This window comes from Schistocerca cancellata, chromosome 4, assembly GCF_023864275.1.
Source record: "Schistocerca cancellata isolate TAMUIC-IGC-003103 chromosome 4, iqSchCanc2.1, whole genome shotgun sequence".
NCBI classification, from domain to species: Eukaryota; Metazoa; Arthropoda; class Insecta; order Orthoptera; family Acrididae; genus Schistocerca; species Schistocerca cancellata.
The window spans coordinates 39,496,890-39,513,411 of record NC_064629.1 but is presented as its reverse complement, the minus strand read 5'-3'; the positions used below and the strand labels follow the sequence as shown (position 1 = coordinate 39,513,411).

Here is a 16,522-nt window from a genome sequence, read left to right as displayed (position 1 = left end):
ATCATGTTCTAGTTGACCACATATGACCACCACAGGAGGAGGATCACTGAATTGTGCACCAAGCATGTCATAAACGTGTCACATCTGTGCCTGCCATCTGAGATCAAGTAATGGAATCCTTACAAAATTCTGTGGCATTCCATATCATTATCAGAGATTAATAGCAGCTGGACTGAGGTATTACCATCCATACATAGGCTGCTGTTAACATCACAACGCAAATGGCTGCTTTTGAAATGGCACTATGACCAGAAAGCATGGACTGCTGATGTAGGGCATCACAATGTGTTGAGTGATTAATTGTGACTCTGCACTAACTCAGATGGCCATTGTTGGTGAGTAAGACAATAACCTGAAGAGTGTCATTCTTCCAATGATTTGGAGGCACAGCAGTGTCACTTGTTGTGTCATAGTTTGGGTAGCCATCAAGTATGGCTTCAGTTCATGGCTGGTAGTGACTGAGGGAACCTGATTGTGCTGTGGAACATCAGGGACAATGTGTGTCCACATGTGCTACGCCTAATGCTACGGTATCATGGTGCCATTTTTTAATAGGACAAAGTTTGTCCACACAAGCCATGTGTCTAAGTGAACTGTATGCATGATGTTGAGGTACTCATGTGGCCAGCAAGGTACCAAGATCTGACCATGATAGAACATGTGTAGGACCAACTCAAACATCAAGAGCAAGTTACAGGAGTTGTGGGCTAGCTTGCCTCAGGAGACAATACAATTTATTTGTGGCACCCTTCCCATCCGAAAGATTAAAAATCGTCAGAATTTTTGTCAGGGCAGTAGCCAGTAGTCCATTATGCTCACTTTGGCTTAATGCAGACTTTGTTTGTTAACTAGCTGTTAATTTTGTTTAAATATGTGAGTATTTATGAAACTGGAGAGACCTTCATAAGTCTGGTACTGAACTATGGTGGGACTTTCCCATCCTCACATCTTCCTTAGCACACACATATTTAAAGTGTATTCTGGAATATTTTTTAAACTTATCTATTGATATTCCATGTGCCCAGAGGAAAATGAATGATTAAAACATCTCAGATAAACTGATATATGTTTCCTGTCACATTTACTAAGCAAAAATATGCCCTACAATTTTTTAACCTTCCTTTTCATGCTTGACGTCACTGATGCTATAAGAGCATAATGGTCAGTGAGTCCCTCCTCTACATTAACTGAATCAAGAAGTTTGGGTCTGTTACTTGCTAGGAGATTTACAACAGCTCAGTTCTTTTAGTGTTCAATTAAGTTTTCTGAAAACAACATAGAGAATAATCTCCCACAAATAATGCTAAAGTGCCTGTTTTAATAACATGCACCTCCTATAATACAGCCAAAAGGACTTGTGTATTTTATTCAGTACACATTTTGAGTCCAAATGATTTTTATTCAACCATTCTCAATTACATAAGATACAATGGTTTAGGGCACAAAAATGTACTGTGTTACCACTTGAGCTCAAAACACAAAAGTGAACTGTGTAGTAGTGGTACTGAGAATACATACATATGCTATTTTTCACATCATTATGTAATAACCTTATTTGCTAATGTAAACAAATAATTTAATTCTTTTGAAATACTTGATGCTGAATCATCATCTAGTTCTCAGGAGAGGCAGTGTCTGCTTCAGTTTGAAAATCTTTCTTAGTATCTGCCAAGTCATTATCAAATTTCTTGTCAGTTTCACTGATAGATCCTTTCTCCCCAGCTGGCCCATCTTTCTTAACCACAAATTCTTTCATCAGATCAGCATATTTCTTTTGATCCAGATGGTCATAAATTAGTCTCTTCCTTCTAATGCGTTCTTCAATCTCTTCTCTGGTTTCAACTATGGGTGAACTAGTTTCAACATTTCCCATCATTGCTGTAAAAGCAGATTGAAGTATATTCATGAGTGAATATGCTGATCCATGTTCCCCAATTTCCTTTATTTTAATCCTTCTCTTCCCCCTCCTTCTCATTGTGTCCTTGTTGTTTGGTAATGGAAGCAAATTATCATCACTAATTTCATCCTGTATGTCCTCTAGTATTTCATACTCGAGATCACTTTCCAGTAATTTTTGTTGTTCTGGAGAGACTTTGGCATATGTTTTTGGGTTAATTGTCATGCTTTCTGTGCAGTCATGTACTTTAAAAATTCCGACAGTACGATCAGCAAGTTCAAACATATTGGATCTTAAGGAGATGACAATGAATTGTGCATTCTTGCAACGGTTCTAAAAAAGTAAAGAGAAGACAAGAAAAATTGTTGTCATCAATGAGCAAGTAATATGGATTAGTAAATTTATTTTTAAACAAGACAGTGTGAAAAAATATATAAAATAAATACATTAAACAAAATATTCCTTTTTATGAGAAACAATATAGATGGTAAACAAATACAAAACAGAGACAATGGGAAAGCAGGATGTGATGAGGAAGAGTGTGAAATGGAGTATACATCAGATGATGACTGATCAGGAATGAAAGGGAACTGATGTAGGACAGAGTACAAAAAGAACAAAATAAATTTTGGTTAAGAAAGGGAGCACAGTAAAACTAATGTAATTGTCGTGTGACTAGGGGCTCCTGTTGGGTGGATCATTCACCAGATGCAAGTCTTCCAATTTCATGCCACTTCGGTGACTTGTGCGTCAATGGGGGTGAAATGATGATTAGGACGACACAACACCCAGTCCGTGAGCAGAGAGAATCTCCAGCTGGGAATCAAACACAGGTCCTTAGGACTAACATTCTGTCACACTAACCACTCAGCTACTGGGGGTGGATGGGAGCACAGTAAGACAAAAGGGATGGTAGAGTTAGGTTATGGGTACTGTAAAAAGCAGGAGAGTATGTCAGTTTGCTGGATGGTCCCACAGTAAACAAAGAGGTGGCCACTAGGGCAGAGAGTAAGGTGGGTGTTGAGAAGGAGCAGCCTGAAATAAGGGCTTCTTAGGTGACAAGGGTAGAGGGATAGATGGGGAGACGGAGGGGGCAGACGGGGGGAGACGGAGGGGGCAGACGGGGGGAGACGGAGGGGGGAGACGGGGGGGAGACGGAGGGGGAGACGGGGGGAGACGGGGGGGAGACGGGGGGGAGACGGGGGGGAGACGGGGGGGGAGACGGGGGGGGAGACGGGGGGGAGACGGGGGGAGACGGGGGGGAGACGGGGGGGAGACGGGGGGAGACGGGGGGTGACGAGGGGGTGACGGGGGGACGGGGGGGAGACGGGGGGGAGACGGCAGAGACGGTGGGGGAGACGGCAGAGACGGTGGGGGAGACGGCAGAGACGGTGGGGGAGACGGCAGAGACGGTGGGGGAGACGGCAGAGACGGGGGGGGAGACGGCAGAGACGGTGGGGGAGACGGCAGAGACGGGGGGGAGACGGCAGAGACGGGGGGGAGACGGCAGAGACGGGGGGGGAGACGGCAGAGACGGGGGGGGAGACGGCAGAGACGGGGGGGGGAGACGGCAGAGACGGGGGGGGAGACGGCAGAGACGGGGGGGGGAGACGGCAGAGACGGGGGGGGGAGACGGCAGAGACGGGGGGAGACGGCAGAGACGGGGGGGAGACGGCAGAGACGGGGGGGAGACGGCAGAGACGGGGGGGAGACGGCAGAGACGGGGGGGAGACGGCAGAGACGGGGGGGGGGACGGCAGAGACGGGGGGGGAGACGGCAGAGACGGGGGGGAGACGGCAGAGACGGGGGGGAGACGGCAGAGACGGGGGGGGAGACGGCAGAGACGGGGGGGGGGAGACGGCAGAGACGGGGGGGGTTACGGCAGAGACGGGGGGGAGACGGCAGAGACGGGGGGGAGACGGCAGAGACGGGGGGGAGACGGCAGAGACGGGGGGGAGACGGCAGAGACGGGGGGAGACGGCAGAGACGGGGGGGTGAGACGGCAGAGACGGGGGGGTGAGACGGCAGAGACGGGGGGGGTGAGACGGCAGAGACGGGGGGGGTGAGACGGCAGAGACGGGGGGGTGAGACGGCAGAGACGGGGGGGTGAGACGGCAGAGACGGGGGGGTGAGACGGCAGAGACGGGGGGTGAGACGGCAGAGACGGGGGGTGAGACGGCAGAGACCGGGGGGGAGACGGCAGAGAGACGGGGGGGAGACGGCAGAGAGACGGGGGGGAGACGGCAGAGAGTGGGGGGGGAGACGGCAGAGAGTGGGGGGGGGAGACGGCAGAGAGTGGGGGGGAAGACGGCAGAGAGTGGGGGGGAAGACGGCAGAGAGTGGGGGGGAAGACGGCAGAGAGTGGGGGGGGGAAGACGGCAGAGAGTGGGGGGGAAGACGGCAGAGAGTGGGGGGGGGAAGACGGCAGAGAGTGGGGGGGGGAAGACGGCAGAGAGTGGGGGGGGGAAGACGGCAGAGAGTGGGGAGGAAGACGGCAGAGAGTGGGGAGGAAGACGGCAGAGAGTGGGGGGGAAGACGGCAGAGAGTGGGGGGGGAGAAGGCAGAGAGTGGGGGGGGAGACGGCAGAGAGTGGGGGGGAGACGGCAGAGAGTGGGGGGGGGAGACGGCAGAGAGTGGGGGGGGGAGACGGCAGAGAGTGGGGGGGGGAGACGGCAGAGAGTGGGGGGGGAGACGGCAGAGAGTGGGGGGGGAGACGGCAGAGAGTGGGGGGGGAGACGGCAGAGAGTGGGGGGGGGGAGACGGCAGAGAGTGGGGGGGAGACGGCAGAGAGTGGGGGGGGAGACGGCAGAGAGTGGGGGGGAGACGGCAGAGAGTGGGGGGGAGACGGCAGAGAGTGGGGGGGAGACGGCAGAGAGTGGGGGGGGAGACGGCAGAGAGTGGGGGGGGAGACGGCAGAGAGTGGGGGGGGGAGACGGCAGAGAGTGGGGGGGGGAGACGGCAGAGAGTGGGGAGATAGTGGTTAAGGAGGAGGGGTGAAGATCATTCCTTTCACTACTCCAGTCAAACTCCAGCTTGTCTATTAGACTTTAAGCAGTTCATGTTAAGTCTAGGCTTCAGATTGCCAAATAGAACTGGGTAGCATGGCATAGATGGCTAGACATCTGCTGAATTGTTATTGCACAATTAAGAGAAAGTGCTGCTGGCTGATTTGCAGCAGTGGTGTACCCACTTCTACCAGAAGGCTGGGCAATGGGATTTGGACGGAAGGCTCCATTTGTCAGTCTCATGCCACTATGGTGAACAAGCTGAGGTTAAGGATTTTTGGGGTTGTAAAAGAATTATATGATGAACTCCCCTGAAGATGCCATTGAGGCATTGGAGAGTGTTTATTTTTTTCATATAGTCAACAATCAACTGTCATATATATGGTAAACATGCTGTTAGCTTCTTAAGGAAAACCAGACCTAGGCAGCAAAATTGTCCCATCTCTTTTAAAGGGAGTCGGATGGTTCCATGTCGGCCATGTTAAATTATATGACTTTTGTAACATTTTTCTCCCTAACCAATTGACATATTATAATGATTTTTTTTGTTGTGTTCCTTATATCTTTATCTTCATTTTAAACTAATAAGTCTTAAAAAATAATAATTAATATTTAAAAAAGATTTTTTTTAAAGTAGCCATAAAATTTGCATTTTTTTTTTTTACTTTTATTAAATTTATACCATAGTTCTTAAAAGATATTCATATTTCCACAGTTTAAATCAACTACCAACAAATACGGAACAATTTTTAAAAAATCATGTTGATAACATTAATAGTAGCCAAGAAAAATGTTCCTAACCATTGAAAAACACTGTTGTCGGGGAAACGCAAATAAAGATAAGACTATTAAGGGGCTCCGCAACGCCCTATACTTGCAATGTTAAAATAATGCTTATAAATTACATCTTTCCTCACAAAGTATTTGAGGTAGGAAGTAGAACTTTTTACAGATTATTTATTGGAATATGGGCTACAACTTAACACAGGGATTTTACAAAATTTTAGTTCAGTTATTAAAGATGATTTTTTTTCAATTGTAATGAAAATTCACAACACTTTTTTGCAATTTTTTTATTTATATATTCAAAAATATACAGTTTTTTTGGAAAAAGGCTGTGTTAAATTATGCAGAAGGTACTGTGTAACATTTACTGAAAGTTTGAAACAAATATGTTTGGAAGATCCTTAGAAAACATGTAATTAGTATGAGAAAATAAAAGTTTTGGGAATCGAGCGACAAAGATTGGATTAACCTTTTAGTGCATTCCAGGTCCATAGGATGGATTATCTTCATCCTCTGCAAACTCTTCCTCCAGCTTCCTCTTGTTCCTCCTCCTGTTTACTCTTGCTTGTATTTCTAGACTCTTTACAGCCCTGTCTGCAGCCCGAAGGCATTCCTTGTCTAAAGCAAGCATCGCTCGTACCATGTTACAACCTATCTTCATTCCCATATTTCTATATACCTTGCACCTTACAAAGTTGCCATCATTGAAAGTCGCAACAGCATCATACACACCAAAGTGAAGTGTTTCTATTCCAACAAATACAGTCTTGGGGAGTCTCGAACATATAACACTATTTACACTTTCATTGGGGTTTTGAGTTTTTTCCGTGAATACACTTTTTCAACAGTTCAGGTGCTGCTAAGTCTCTGAAAATAGGTTAGCCACAACACATACTTTATCTCACATCACTAAAATGTACCTGATGAACACGGACGTTAATAATAACACCATTTGACAGCAGTTTAACAGCGCCACAGTGGGTCACGCCCATGTAGAACACATTTCAAAAAAAAAATTAAAAATAGTTGTAGTCTTCGGAATTGAATAAATTATATATCTATTAAAAGGTAATAGTCTGTAGATTCCGAAAACGCAAAAAAGTAAAAATTGAACTTTTCATAATTTTGAGCCTTTCCGGAGCCCCTTAAACAACGATTTTATTCTTACTTTAGTACATTCCAGCTTCATATGAAGGTCTATCTGGATCTTCTAGTTCTTCAAACTGGTCCTCAATCTTTCTTCTTGCTTGCTGTGTGGCCTGGCGACATTTTTTCTCAATTTCTGTGACAGCTTTTTCCGCTTTTTTAATCCAAAGTTTGTCACGCTCTTTCAAAAACTTGACACAATTCTTGCCTGGAGATATGCCTAGATGACTCAAAATTTTACACTTTCCCAAATTTCCTTCATTGAAACTTGTCATAGCTTCATACACTCCCAACTGAAATGTAGTCATCAAAATAAAAGTTGCTTTTCGTATCCATGACCATACAACATTGTTGAACGACTGTGATGGATTTTGTGTTCCACCATGTAGGCACTTACACAAGAGGTCAGGATGGGCCAAGTCTCTAAATATTGGTTTTATTTGTTTCATGACAGTGAAAGGAAGATGACTGTGGTCATTGTGGTCATAAGGCTCATTTATCTCTTGGGCTTTTTGGAATTTGCACCAGCTTGTCTCACCTTTGAGGCATAGTCCGTGTCCAGATGTGTCTTCGTTGGTAGCCATCAAATGAAAATATTCTGCCTAGACCACTGCCTTCATGTCCTTTAGAGTTTTTGTAGCATTCCTTCTTATATCTAGTCCATAATATAGTTGTATTTGATTTATAGCCTCACCAGTATGGTGGCCATGACCCCTTATGTTTTTGCCATCAGAAAGTTTTGTTTTCCCAAGTTTCTGTTTCAATTTCCTGAGGCAACTACCCATCCACTTCTGGACGTGACCGCAACATTCCAATTTCTCAATTGAGAAGTCGGGACCATATGGTTTGGCATCACAAACCTTAGGGTAAGAAGCACTGCCCCATCTCCTAAATAATACTTGCACCGCAATCCATATTTCGGCAGCGATTCTTGGAACATTTCCACAACTCCTTTTACCTCCATTCCTCCACTTACTGCAGAAAAGTTAGCTAGGCAATCAGCATCATGATCGTTGGTCGTTCTATTTTTGCATCTGCAATACTTGGATAAAATTTTAACATCAATTACTTTGCCTGTGTTTTCTGCTATTGCAGTTACAATTCCATTGAGGGAAGTGTGGACCCTATGTTGCCACAATCCATCAAATATTGCTGTCAAGTCTCTATTACCATCATTTTCATGAACACTTTCTTCAGCAGCAGCATTCATACTCTCTTCACAGACCTCTTTTGCAGCATCTCAAAGCATCTTATTGTAATATTTGAAAGCTGGCAGAGTTGGCAAGTTCATTACACTGCAGAAAGTTTTTGCTGCTTCTTCACCTTTTCCAATACATCGGAATGCATAGGCTAATTGAACATTCACTTCTGATTGTTTAGAGTCTGGTAAGCATGGAGAATTAGCAGTGGACATTTCAACAGAACAGTCACTGTGCATTTTTACTATCGGTTCTTGTAAGGCTAGCCTGGTTCCAGTAGAGATGGTAAGGGATCCTTTACATTTTATGCACACCGCAATTTGGCTAACTAGGCTACCTAAACTGTTGATATTCACAATATCATAGCAACCTTCTTCTTTTCCATATATCTCATACTTTGCCAAGTTATGGGTAAGCTTCTTAGAAGAAGAGTTTATTTTAGAAGCACAAGCAGCTTCAGTACTAGCACTAGGCCTACGCTCACCTTCAGAATGAAATTCCACTTCTGATTCACAGTGATGCAAAAATTGTTTTTAGTTACATCTCCCCCCACTGAACTCACATTTTCTTTTCTTGTTTTGTATTTGCAGCATTTTTACATAATATAAACTTATTTGCAGAGATCTAAACAGTGAATTACGAATATCATAAACAAACTTCACTTTCAATCTCCACAAACAAAGAACTGAAAACAACAAAGTAAACTGGCAGCTGTTTTCATCATTGTTGCCAACAGTATTTCATCAGTGTTACCAACTAAGCTTTGAAACAGCTGTACTATAACAAGTAGTCACTAGTGAGTAAAAAGGAGGTCGAGTTCATGAAAAGTGTGCATTGCAGGGTTTTACTAAAACACTTGTAAAACGAAAACCACTCAACATAAATTAATAAATTTGGTATCAATTTAAACTGAAATATATGTGTAACAAAGAAAGTGCAACAAAAAAAAATATTTTGAACCAAACAACCATCCCACTCCCCTAAGACACTGCCTGACAAAAGAAAGTGAAGCACCGAGATGGGAAGGATGACATCAAATGAAACTTCACGGAATGAGAAGGTATGTAATGTTACTTCAGTGATTACAGAATCCAGTTGAATTTAGAAAGACCTTGGCGGTATGGGGCCACTTATTAGTATGACACTGCATCCCTTCTGGCCTGGATGCATGCATTGATTCAATTGGGAATAATACCATAAGGCTGTTGTATCCTCTCCTGAGGCAAACTCGTAGACAACTGTTTCAAATGGTCCTTGATAGCCCGGATACTGGTACTGGGACAGAGTTGATATCTGAGCTGGTTCCAGATATATTCTTTTGGGGACAGATCAAGTGATCTTGCTGCCCATGGAAGTACTTCAGCATCGCACAAACTGTTCACAGAGGTATATGTAATGTTTGGAGGAGCATTGTTTCATTGAAAAGTGTAATGCAGGATGCCCCTGATGTACCACAGCACCATCACAGTTCCCTCAATCACTACCAGCCATGATCTGAAGTTATACTCAATTTTTCCACATACTATGATGCCACACATGACACCACTGTGGCTCTACACATCACCGGAAGAATAAAACTCTCTCCAGGTCACCACCATACTCACCAATGGTGGTCATTTGAAGTAGTACAGACTCAAGATTCACTGCTGAACACAATGTGTTCAGTGATCCATGCTGTCTGGTCATGGCACCACTCCAAACACAGCTGTTTCTGTTGAGATGCAAATGCATGATGGTAATTCCCTAGTCCAGCCACTGATAGTCTCCGACCAATGATGTGGAATTGCACAGAATGTTTCAAGGAGCCCATTACATGATCTTGGAGGGCAGGCAGAGATATGAATGGTTTATATTGTTCCTGGAGCACAACACAGCAATCTTTGCTTGTCGTGGTTAGAAATGGTGAACAGGAATCTTGCCTGCCCTTATGTTCTTATGTAGTGAAACATCAGGTCACTGTCATATCTAAATGCCCCAAAATGTAGATATCGCATCATTCTACCAGCCTACCAAATGGACAGCCACTATGAGGCCCCTTTTGAACTCTTTCAGGTGCTGATAGTGCTGTATCTTGAGTATGTGGAATCTCCATGGCCTTCACAGAGACCTTATGCTGTTCACACTCCTCATATAGCCCAACAGGCTTTCTGTAACACTGAACACAAACAACACTAATGCACTTTTGAGGTAATTCTGCCTGTCAGAGAGAAATGCAACTCTAATAATTTACAAACCCACTGGTAGTGTGCGAGTGTAATGAAGTTACTTTGACATCCAATCATGTCTTCTGTGTGCTCTCCTGTTTTATCAATCAGAGTACTTGAGTATGGAGGTAAAGTTCATGATATTGATATATAGTTCCAAGTCTACAAAACTGCAGAATGTGGGTTTTTTGCAGAGGAGAACTTGATGCCATGCTTTAGAGTTCAGTCTTGATCACTTTGAATGGCTTTCTGCAGGTGGTATTCAGCTATACCCATTGACATGGATCTCTGAAGTTGGCAGAGTTCAAAACATTCAGCAGTGGAGAAATTATGGGGTCCATAATAAACACAGTGTCATGATAGCATATATGAAAAGTGTAACAACTAGGATTGATCCCTGGAGGTCACCATTCTCTGGGGGAAATTTGTTGCTGAAGGATGTTCTGACTTGTACACGGAACAGTCACAGAACTAAAATGCCCTGGATAAATACTGACAAGCAACTTTGGAATCCACACTCACGATGTGCATAAAAGATGTGGTAGCACCAGCTACTGTTATACACATTTTCAAGTTGAAAAATATGACAGTTAAATGCCAGTGGTTCGTGAATGTGTTTCGGATTGTGTGTTCCAAGTGAATAAGGTGGTGAGTGGTGAAACAAATTCTTGAAAACCACATTAACATTAGGATGGTTGTTTCTTGGATCCAAAGCACCAAAGCAATTGTCAGTTCACTATCCTTTTGGCTAGCTTCGGTTATGTCTGTAATTGTCCTGAATACAGGGATTCTTTCCTGGTTTCAAAACTGGGATAACAACAATTCCATACACTGGGAGGAAGGCTATCCTTATCATATGCAATTAAAAATCTCAAGATGATGTATTTTACAGTCATTGCTGAGATATTTCAGTTTTTGGTAATGAATTTATTCACATCCTGATGATAATTCTTGGTATAGTATCAGCACAGTATATAACTCCCATTCACTGACTGCAACATTTTGTGGCTTCAGGTGTTGAGTGCCAATGATGTATTGACAGACTCCATCATACATTTACAGGAAAAGGAGGAGGATAGTAATTACTCAATTTGTGTATTTGGGTGAAGTGTGATTCAAGGTGTTCAGCTATGGCAGAAGATTTTGTGAAAATGTTCCACTTATAAGAATACCAGAAACTTGTAGTGAGCTGTTGGCCACAAATGCAGTGAAGTTTAGTCTATACTCACAAAGATGGTGTGTGAACTCTCGTTTATGACACCTACTGTTCCCAACATCACTTTTCCCTTTTCTTATTAAAAGCATGTCTTCACTTGGAATCTTTTAAAGGTAATCAGATTTGTTGTGGAATCATCATCAGCATTCTGGCAAAAGGCAGGTTTTCATGTGGTAGTTCTCCAGGCTGTCCGGTCTTTTGTCATCCTCTTCAGGCCTGCATAATGTCTTCTTTCCTTTATGTCGTCTATCATCTTGTATCTCCTTCTTCCTCTCAGTCTTCTCCCACAAACCAATCCTTTCAAAGCATCTGCTAACAAGCACTCTCTTCTCAGTGAATGAGCAAACCAGTTCTTTTTCCTTTCTTTTACAACCTTCAGCAGGCATCTTCTCTCACAAACCCTTTCCGATACTCTTTTATTACTCACTCTTTCCATCCAGCTTATTCTCTCGATTCTCTTCCACATCTAAATCTCAAATGCTTCTAACCTTTCTTCAGCCTCTCATTTTTAATTGCATATGATAAGGATAGCCTTCCTCCCAGTGTATGGAATTGTTGTTATCCCAGTTTTATCCCAGCATCCATGTTACTGCCCCATATAGTGCCAAACTCCAGACAAAACATTTGCCATACCTTTTCCTTGGACCTTTATCTAATTTGCCACATTAGAATCTTCTATTTCTGCTGAATGACTCCTTCGCTATGGCAATTCAAGTTTTCACCTCCTGGTGACATTTCAAGTCTTCAGTTATTATGCTTCCAAAATATTTAAATGCACTTACTTGGCTAATGGTATATTGTCCTATTTTAATATTGGATAATCTGTGACTTGTACTGATGACCATACTCTTTATTTTTATCGTGTTTGTTTGCATCCCATCTTCCAAGCTTCATTCAGATCTGTCAGCATGTTATTCACTGTCTGCTCACTTTCTGCGACTAATACCATGTCATCAGCTAATCTTATACATTCTATTCTCATTCCACCAGTACATATTCCTCTTTTTCCATCTAAGCATTTTGCAATAATCTCTTAAAGGTATGTGTTAAACAACAGTGGGGAAAGGCAACAACCTTGTCTAACACCTTGTCCAATGCTGCTTCCTTCTGAAATTTCATTTCCAATACTTATCCTTACTTTCTGGTGTAAATATAGATTCTGTATCAGTCATCTCTCTTTCCAATCCACTCCTTTCCTTTTCAAAATTTCCATCAGCTTGTTCTACTGAACTCTGTCAAAAGCCTTTTCTAAATCTATAAAAACAGCAAAGATTTCTCTCCCTTTTTCCATATATCTTTTCCCTATAGTTCTTAACAGGCCAATAGCATCTCTTGTTCATTTTCCTCTTCTAAATCCAAACTGTTCCTCTGCAATCCCTCTATCTAGCTTGCCATATAGCCTTCTATTCAACACTCTCAGCAAGACTTTAGCTACATAAGAAATTATACTGATGGTCCTATGCTCATCTCATTTTTAGTGTCTCTCTTTTTGGTATCATAACTGTTGCAAGAAAGTCCTCAGGCCATTCCCCTTTGTCATATATATTGTTGCAGAGATACACTATTACTTTTCTTGCCTGTTTCCCAGACTCTTCAACAGTTCTGCTTTATCTCTTCATCTCCTTCAGCACCTTTTCTACTTCCGCTTGCAAGATGGTGAATCCCTTTCCATCTTCCGGCACATAGTGCCACTTTTAAACCTTAATTTCACTTTGTATTTCATCCCCCTTATACAGACATTCAATATGTTTGCCACTTGTTCAAACATCCTCTGGTTCTTCTGCAAGAGTACCATCTGCTCTTTCTACTTCCATGTTATTCCTCTTTCTTTTACATTAAAAAACTATCTCACTAGCCAGTATATCCCTCATTTCATACTTTCCCTCTTTTTCCATTTTATCTATTCCCTCGCATTTCTGTTTCATCCATTTTTCCCTTGTTTCTTCAGTTTCTTTTCTTAATTCATTATTCAGTTTCTTGTACCTCTTTTTGCCTTCTTCAGTTTCTACATTTTTCCACTTTCTCCACTCTTCCATCTTTCTCAACATGTTTTCTGTTATCCATTCTTTCCTGGTACTTTGGGATACTCTAATTTCTAGTACTTCTTTGGCAGAGTCCATGAGTCCTTCCCTTATTTTTATCCACTGCCATTAACACTTTCATCAACACTACCTCTTTCCCATTTTTCTATAAATCTGTTTTCAAAATCTGATGCCTTTTCTATCTGAGTCTTTCTATGTTTCATCTTTCTTTTACTTTACCTCTCCAGATTTTTTTCAACTTCAATTGTATTTCTCCCACTATTTTTTCAACTTTACTTGTATTTCTCCCACTACTAGGTTGTGGTCTGAATTTATATCCGCTCCTGGATAAACCTTGCCATTCTTTAGACAGTTCCTAAATCTTTTTTGTATCAGGATGTAGTCCAACTGGTATCTTTCCCTATTCAGATTTGATATCCAAGTGTAACATCTCAGTTTTAGTCATTCACCTCTCTCATTTCTTATTCTTACTCCAAATTTTCCTACTGTACCTTTATCTCTTCCTTCACCCACCACTGCATTCCAATCCGACACGATGATAATGCAGGCATTTCTATTTTCTTTCTCAATGAGTTCTTATATTTTCTAATAATATTCTTCCACTTCCTCATCTCTATACTGGCTGGTTAGCATATACACCTGTATTAACACCAAATCTTTTCAACTACCCTTCAGTTATATCATCATCAGTCTTCCATCAATATATTGTACCTTCATTACCTTCTTTTTCAGCTTTTGTCCTATCAATATTCCTACTCCATTTTCACCACTCTTGATTTCCCCTGAGTAAAAGAGCTTATAACATCCACTTTGTATCTTCCCATTCTCTCCCCATCTCATTTCACACAAACCGAGGGCATCTAATCTGTTCCTTTTCATCTCCTGTTTTGCATTTTCTAGCTTTCCTGCTTGCAGTAGTGTCCTCACATTCCATGTTCCGATCATCATCTTTCCTTCCCTCACTGTCCCTTTCTTCCTTTCAAATATGTCTCCTCTCAATGTGTTCCCCTCCTGGAGAGCCGAATGAGGGGAAGTTTTAACTCCAGAATCTTTCACATGGAGAGACATACCATGTACTGCTCGGTAATGTAATGTGGTAGTTTCCCGTTACTTTCCACATAGGCAGTAGGATATCCAGACTAAAATCAGCTACTCACTATGAGTCAAATGCTGTCTGTAGCCACTCCTCTGGGTACAGTCACTACGTGTACTCTCTTTGTACCCAAAGAGAAAAGGTGCCTCTTATACCAGCTTCACCATCCCAAAAGACTCTTTCTCTGCTGTCGCTGCCGTTGAGGTCTTATACATATAACAGGAAATGACAGGAAAAGGACATGTTGAGGACAGGTTTGCGATAGGAAAGAGGGAGCAATAGGCTGTTGTGGGACACATTTATCTGGCTCCTCCCCTTTGGCCTGTCCAGTTTGGGTGACCCTCCTGGTTGCTAAGCTACCAGCGGCATAGCCCTCCAGATCCATAGCACGCAAACCTCCTCACCCACATGGACAGTGCCACATTAAGGCAATGTCTCCTGAGGTGGTGTTGTGGAAGAATGACAATTGAACCATTGAAGGGCACATTTGTGCATTTTGATGGCTGTGGTAATTTCTTCTGATCACCATGGCAGAAATTTCCAATAGGGCTGCCGTGAGAAGTGCGGGATTGCCTTTTCTGCTTTGGAAAAGAAACGTTGACAATCAACATTTCTGAGTGGACTTTCTGTTGTCTGGTAGCAGAGAAGGGAAAGAATTATGGGAAAATTATCATTGTGACCTAGATCATCATGGGAGATCCACTGGAATAAGGAAGTAATATTGGGCTACAAATTGCGAAATTTACAGTGAATTGCCATGAGTTATGCTGAAATAAGGAGAAATTCTGGTATTGAGTAGATGTAAATCAAATTCTGTAATTGCATTTTTCTACTATCCAACCACTCCTTGGCTTATTTGTACTCTTTATGATGGGTTGCTAGCATTGAAGTATCCCAGTAGTAAGTAAGAAGGATGACACTACTACACAAGGCCCATTTACTGGAATATAAACAATGCATATTGTTCAACTGTTGGGAGTGAACACAGACTGAAAGTGTTCAGGAACACTCTCTCGCCAAAGATATTGGAGCATATCAGTTCACATATTAATCCAGATAATTTGTTAGCATTAGTGAGGTTCTTAAGGTATGTGTTATAGTTTCTTATAGAGGCATGGTTATTTTCTCAGTTGGTGGAGTTTCACTAGGTGTAATTAAAAACCATTACATTAATACTGTATTAATAAAGTGAAAAGGATTTTAGTTTAAGGTGGTTGGTTGGTTGTTGGAGTTATAGAGACCAAACTGCATGGTCATCAGTCCGTTCATCCTATATGTATCCAGCTAGCAATAATACTCATAAGAGGGATACAAAAAGCAAATCCTGAGAGACCTGATTGTAAGCCAGATACAATAAGACAGAGATAAAATCAAGAAACAGGAGAGGAGGGAGAGCAGTAAGGTGGGTGGGCCGTTCTGCCCAGAATGCAGTTGACGGGTCCTGAGCATTGTATGTGGTGGGAGATGCAACATCTGCATCCCACCAGCACCACCTCACTGCTCGTAACCTCTAAGAAAGTGAGCAGCACTGATAAGATGATAAAATTTTAGGAAAGATAAAACATTAAAAATGGCAAACACAAAAGAATAAGGAGAATAAAAAGTTAGGAAGGGTAGGGGCCAAGCCAGACTGCTGAGCAAGGGCTGCCATGGGTTCCCTGGGCCAGAGCAGGTGAGGGGCGCTCCCACAGTCCCTCAGGTAGTCAATGAGGCGGAAGTGCCCCACCTCACAGAGGTGAGTAGAAACTACCTTCATGAGTGAAACATAAAACTGAGGCAGCTGCTTTAGTGTCATCTGCTGGCACCAGAGGTAGAATGGCAGGAAGGTTAAAATATCTCTGTAAAGCAGGCAAATTTGGGCAGTATAGTAGGATGTAAAGTCGGCCTCCATCAGGCAGGCAATACATCAGCAGTGAGGTGGGTCCTTACATTGG

At 42.7% G+C, this 16,522-nt stretch overlaps 1 protein-coding gene across 1 annotated transcript in view; it reads right to left on the bottom strand.

Moving 5' to 3' along the window:
- Positions 1-1,612: 1,612 nt before the first annotated feature.
- Positions 1,613-16,522, bottom strand: part of LOC126183365 (structural maintenance of chromosomes protein 4-like) — a 313,166-nt gene continuing 298,256 nt past the window's right edge. The window contains exon 15 of the mRNA XM_049925284.1: positions 1,613-2,230. Within this exon, the coding sequence (XP_049781241.1) occupies positions 1,613-2,230 (618 nt within the window). The remainder of the gene's footprint in view (positions 2,231-16,522) is intronic.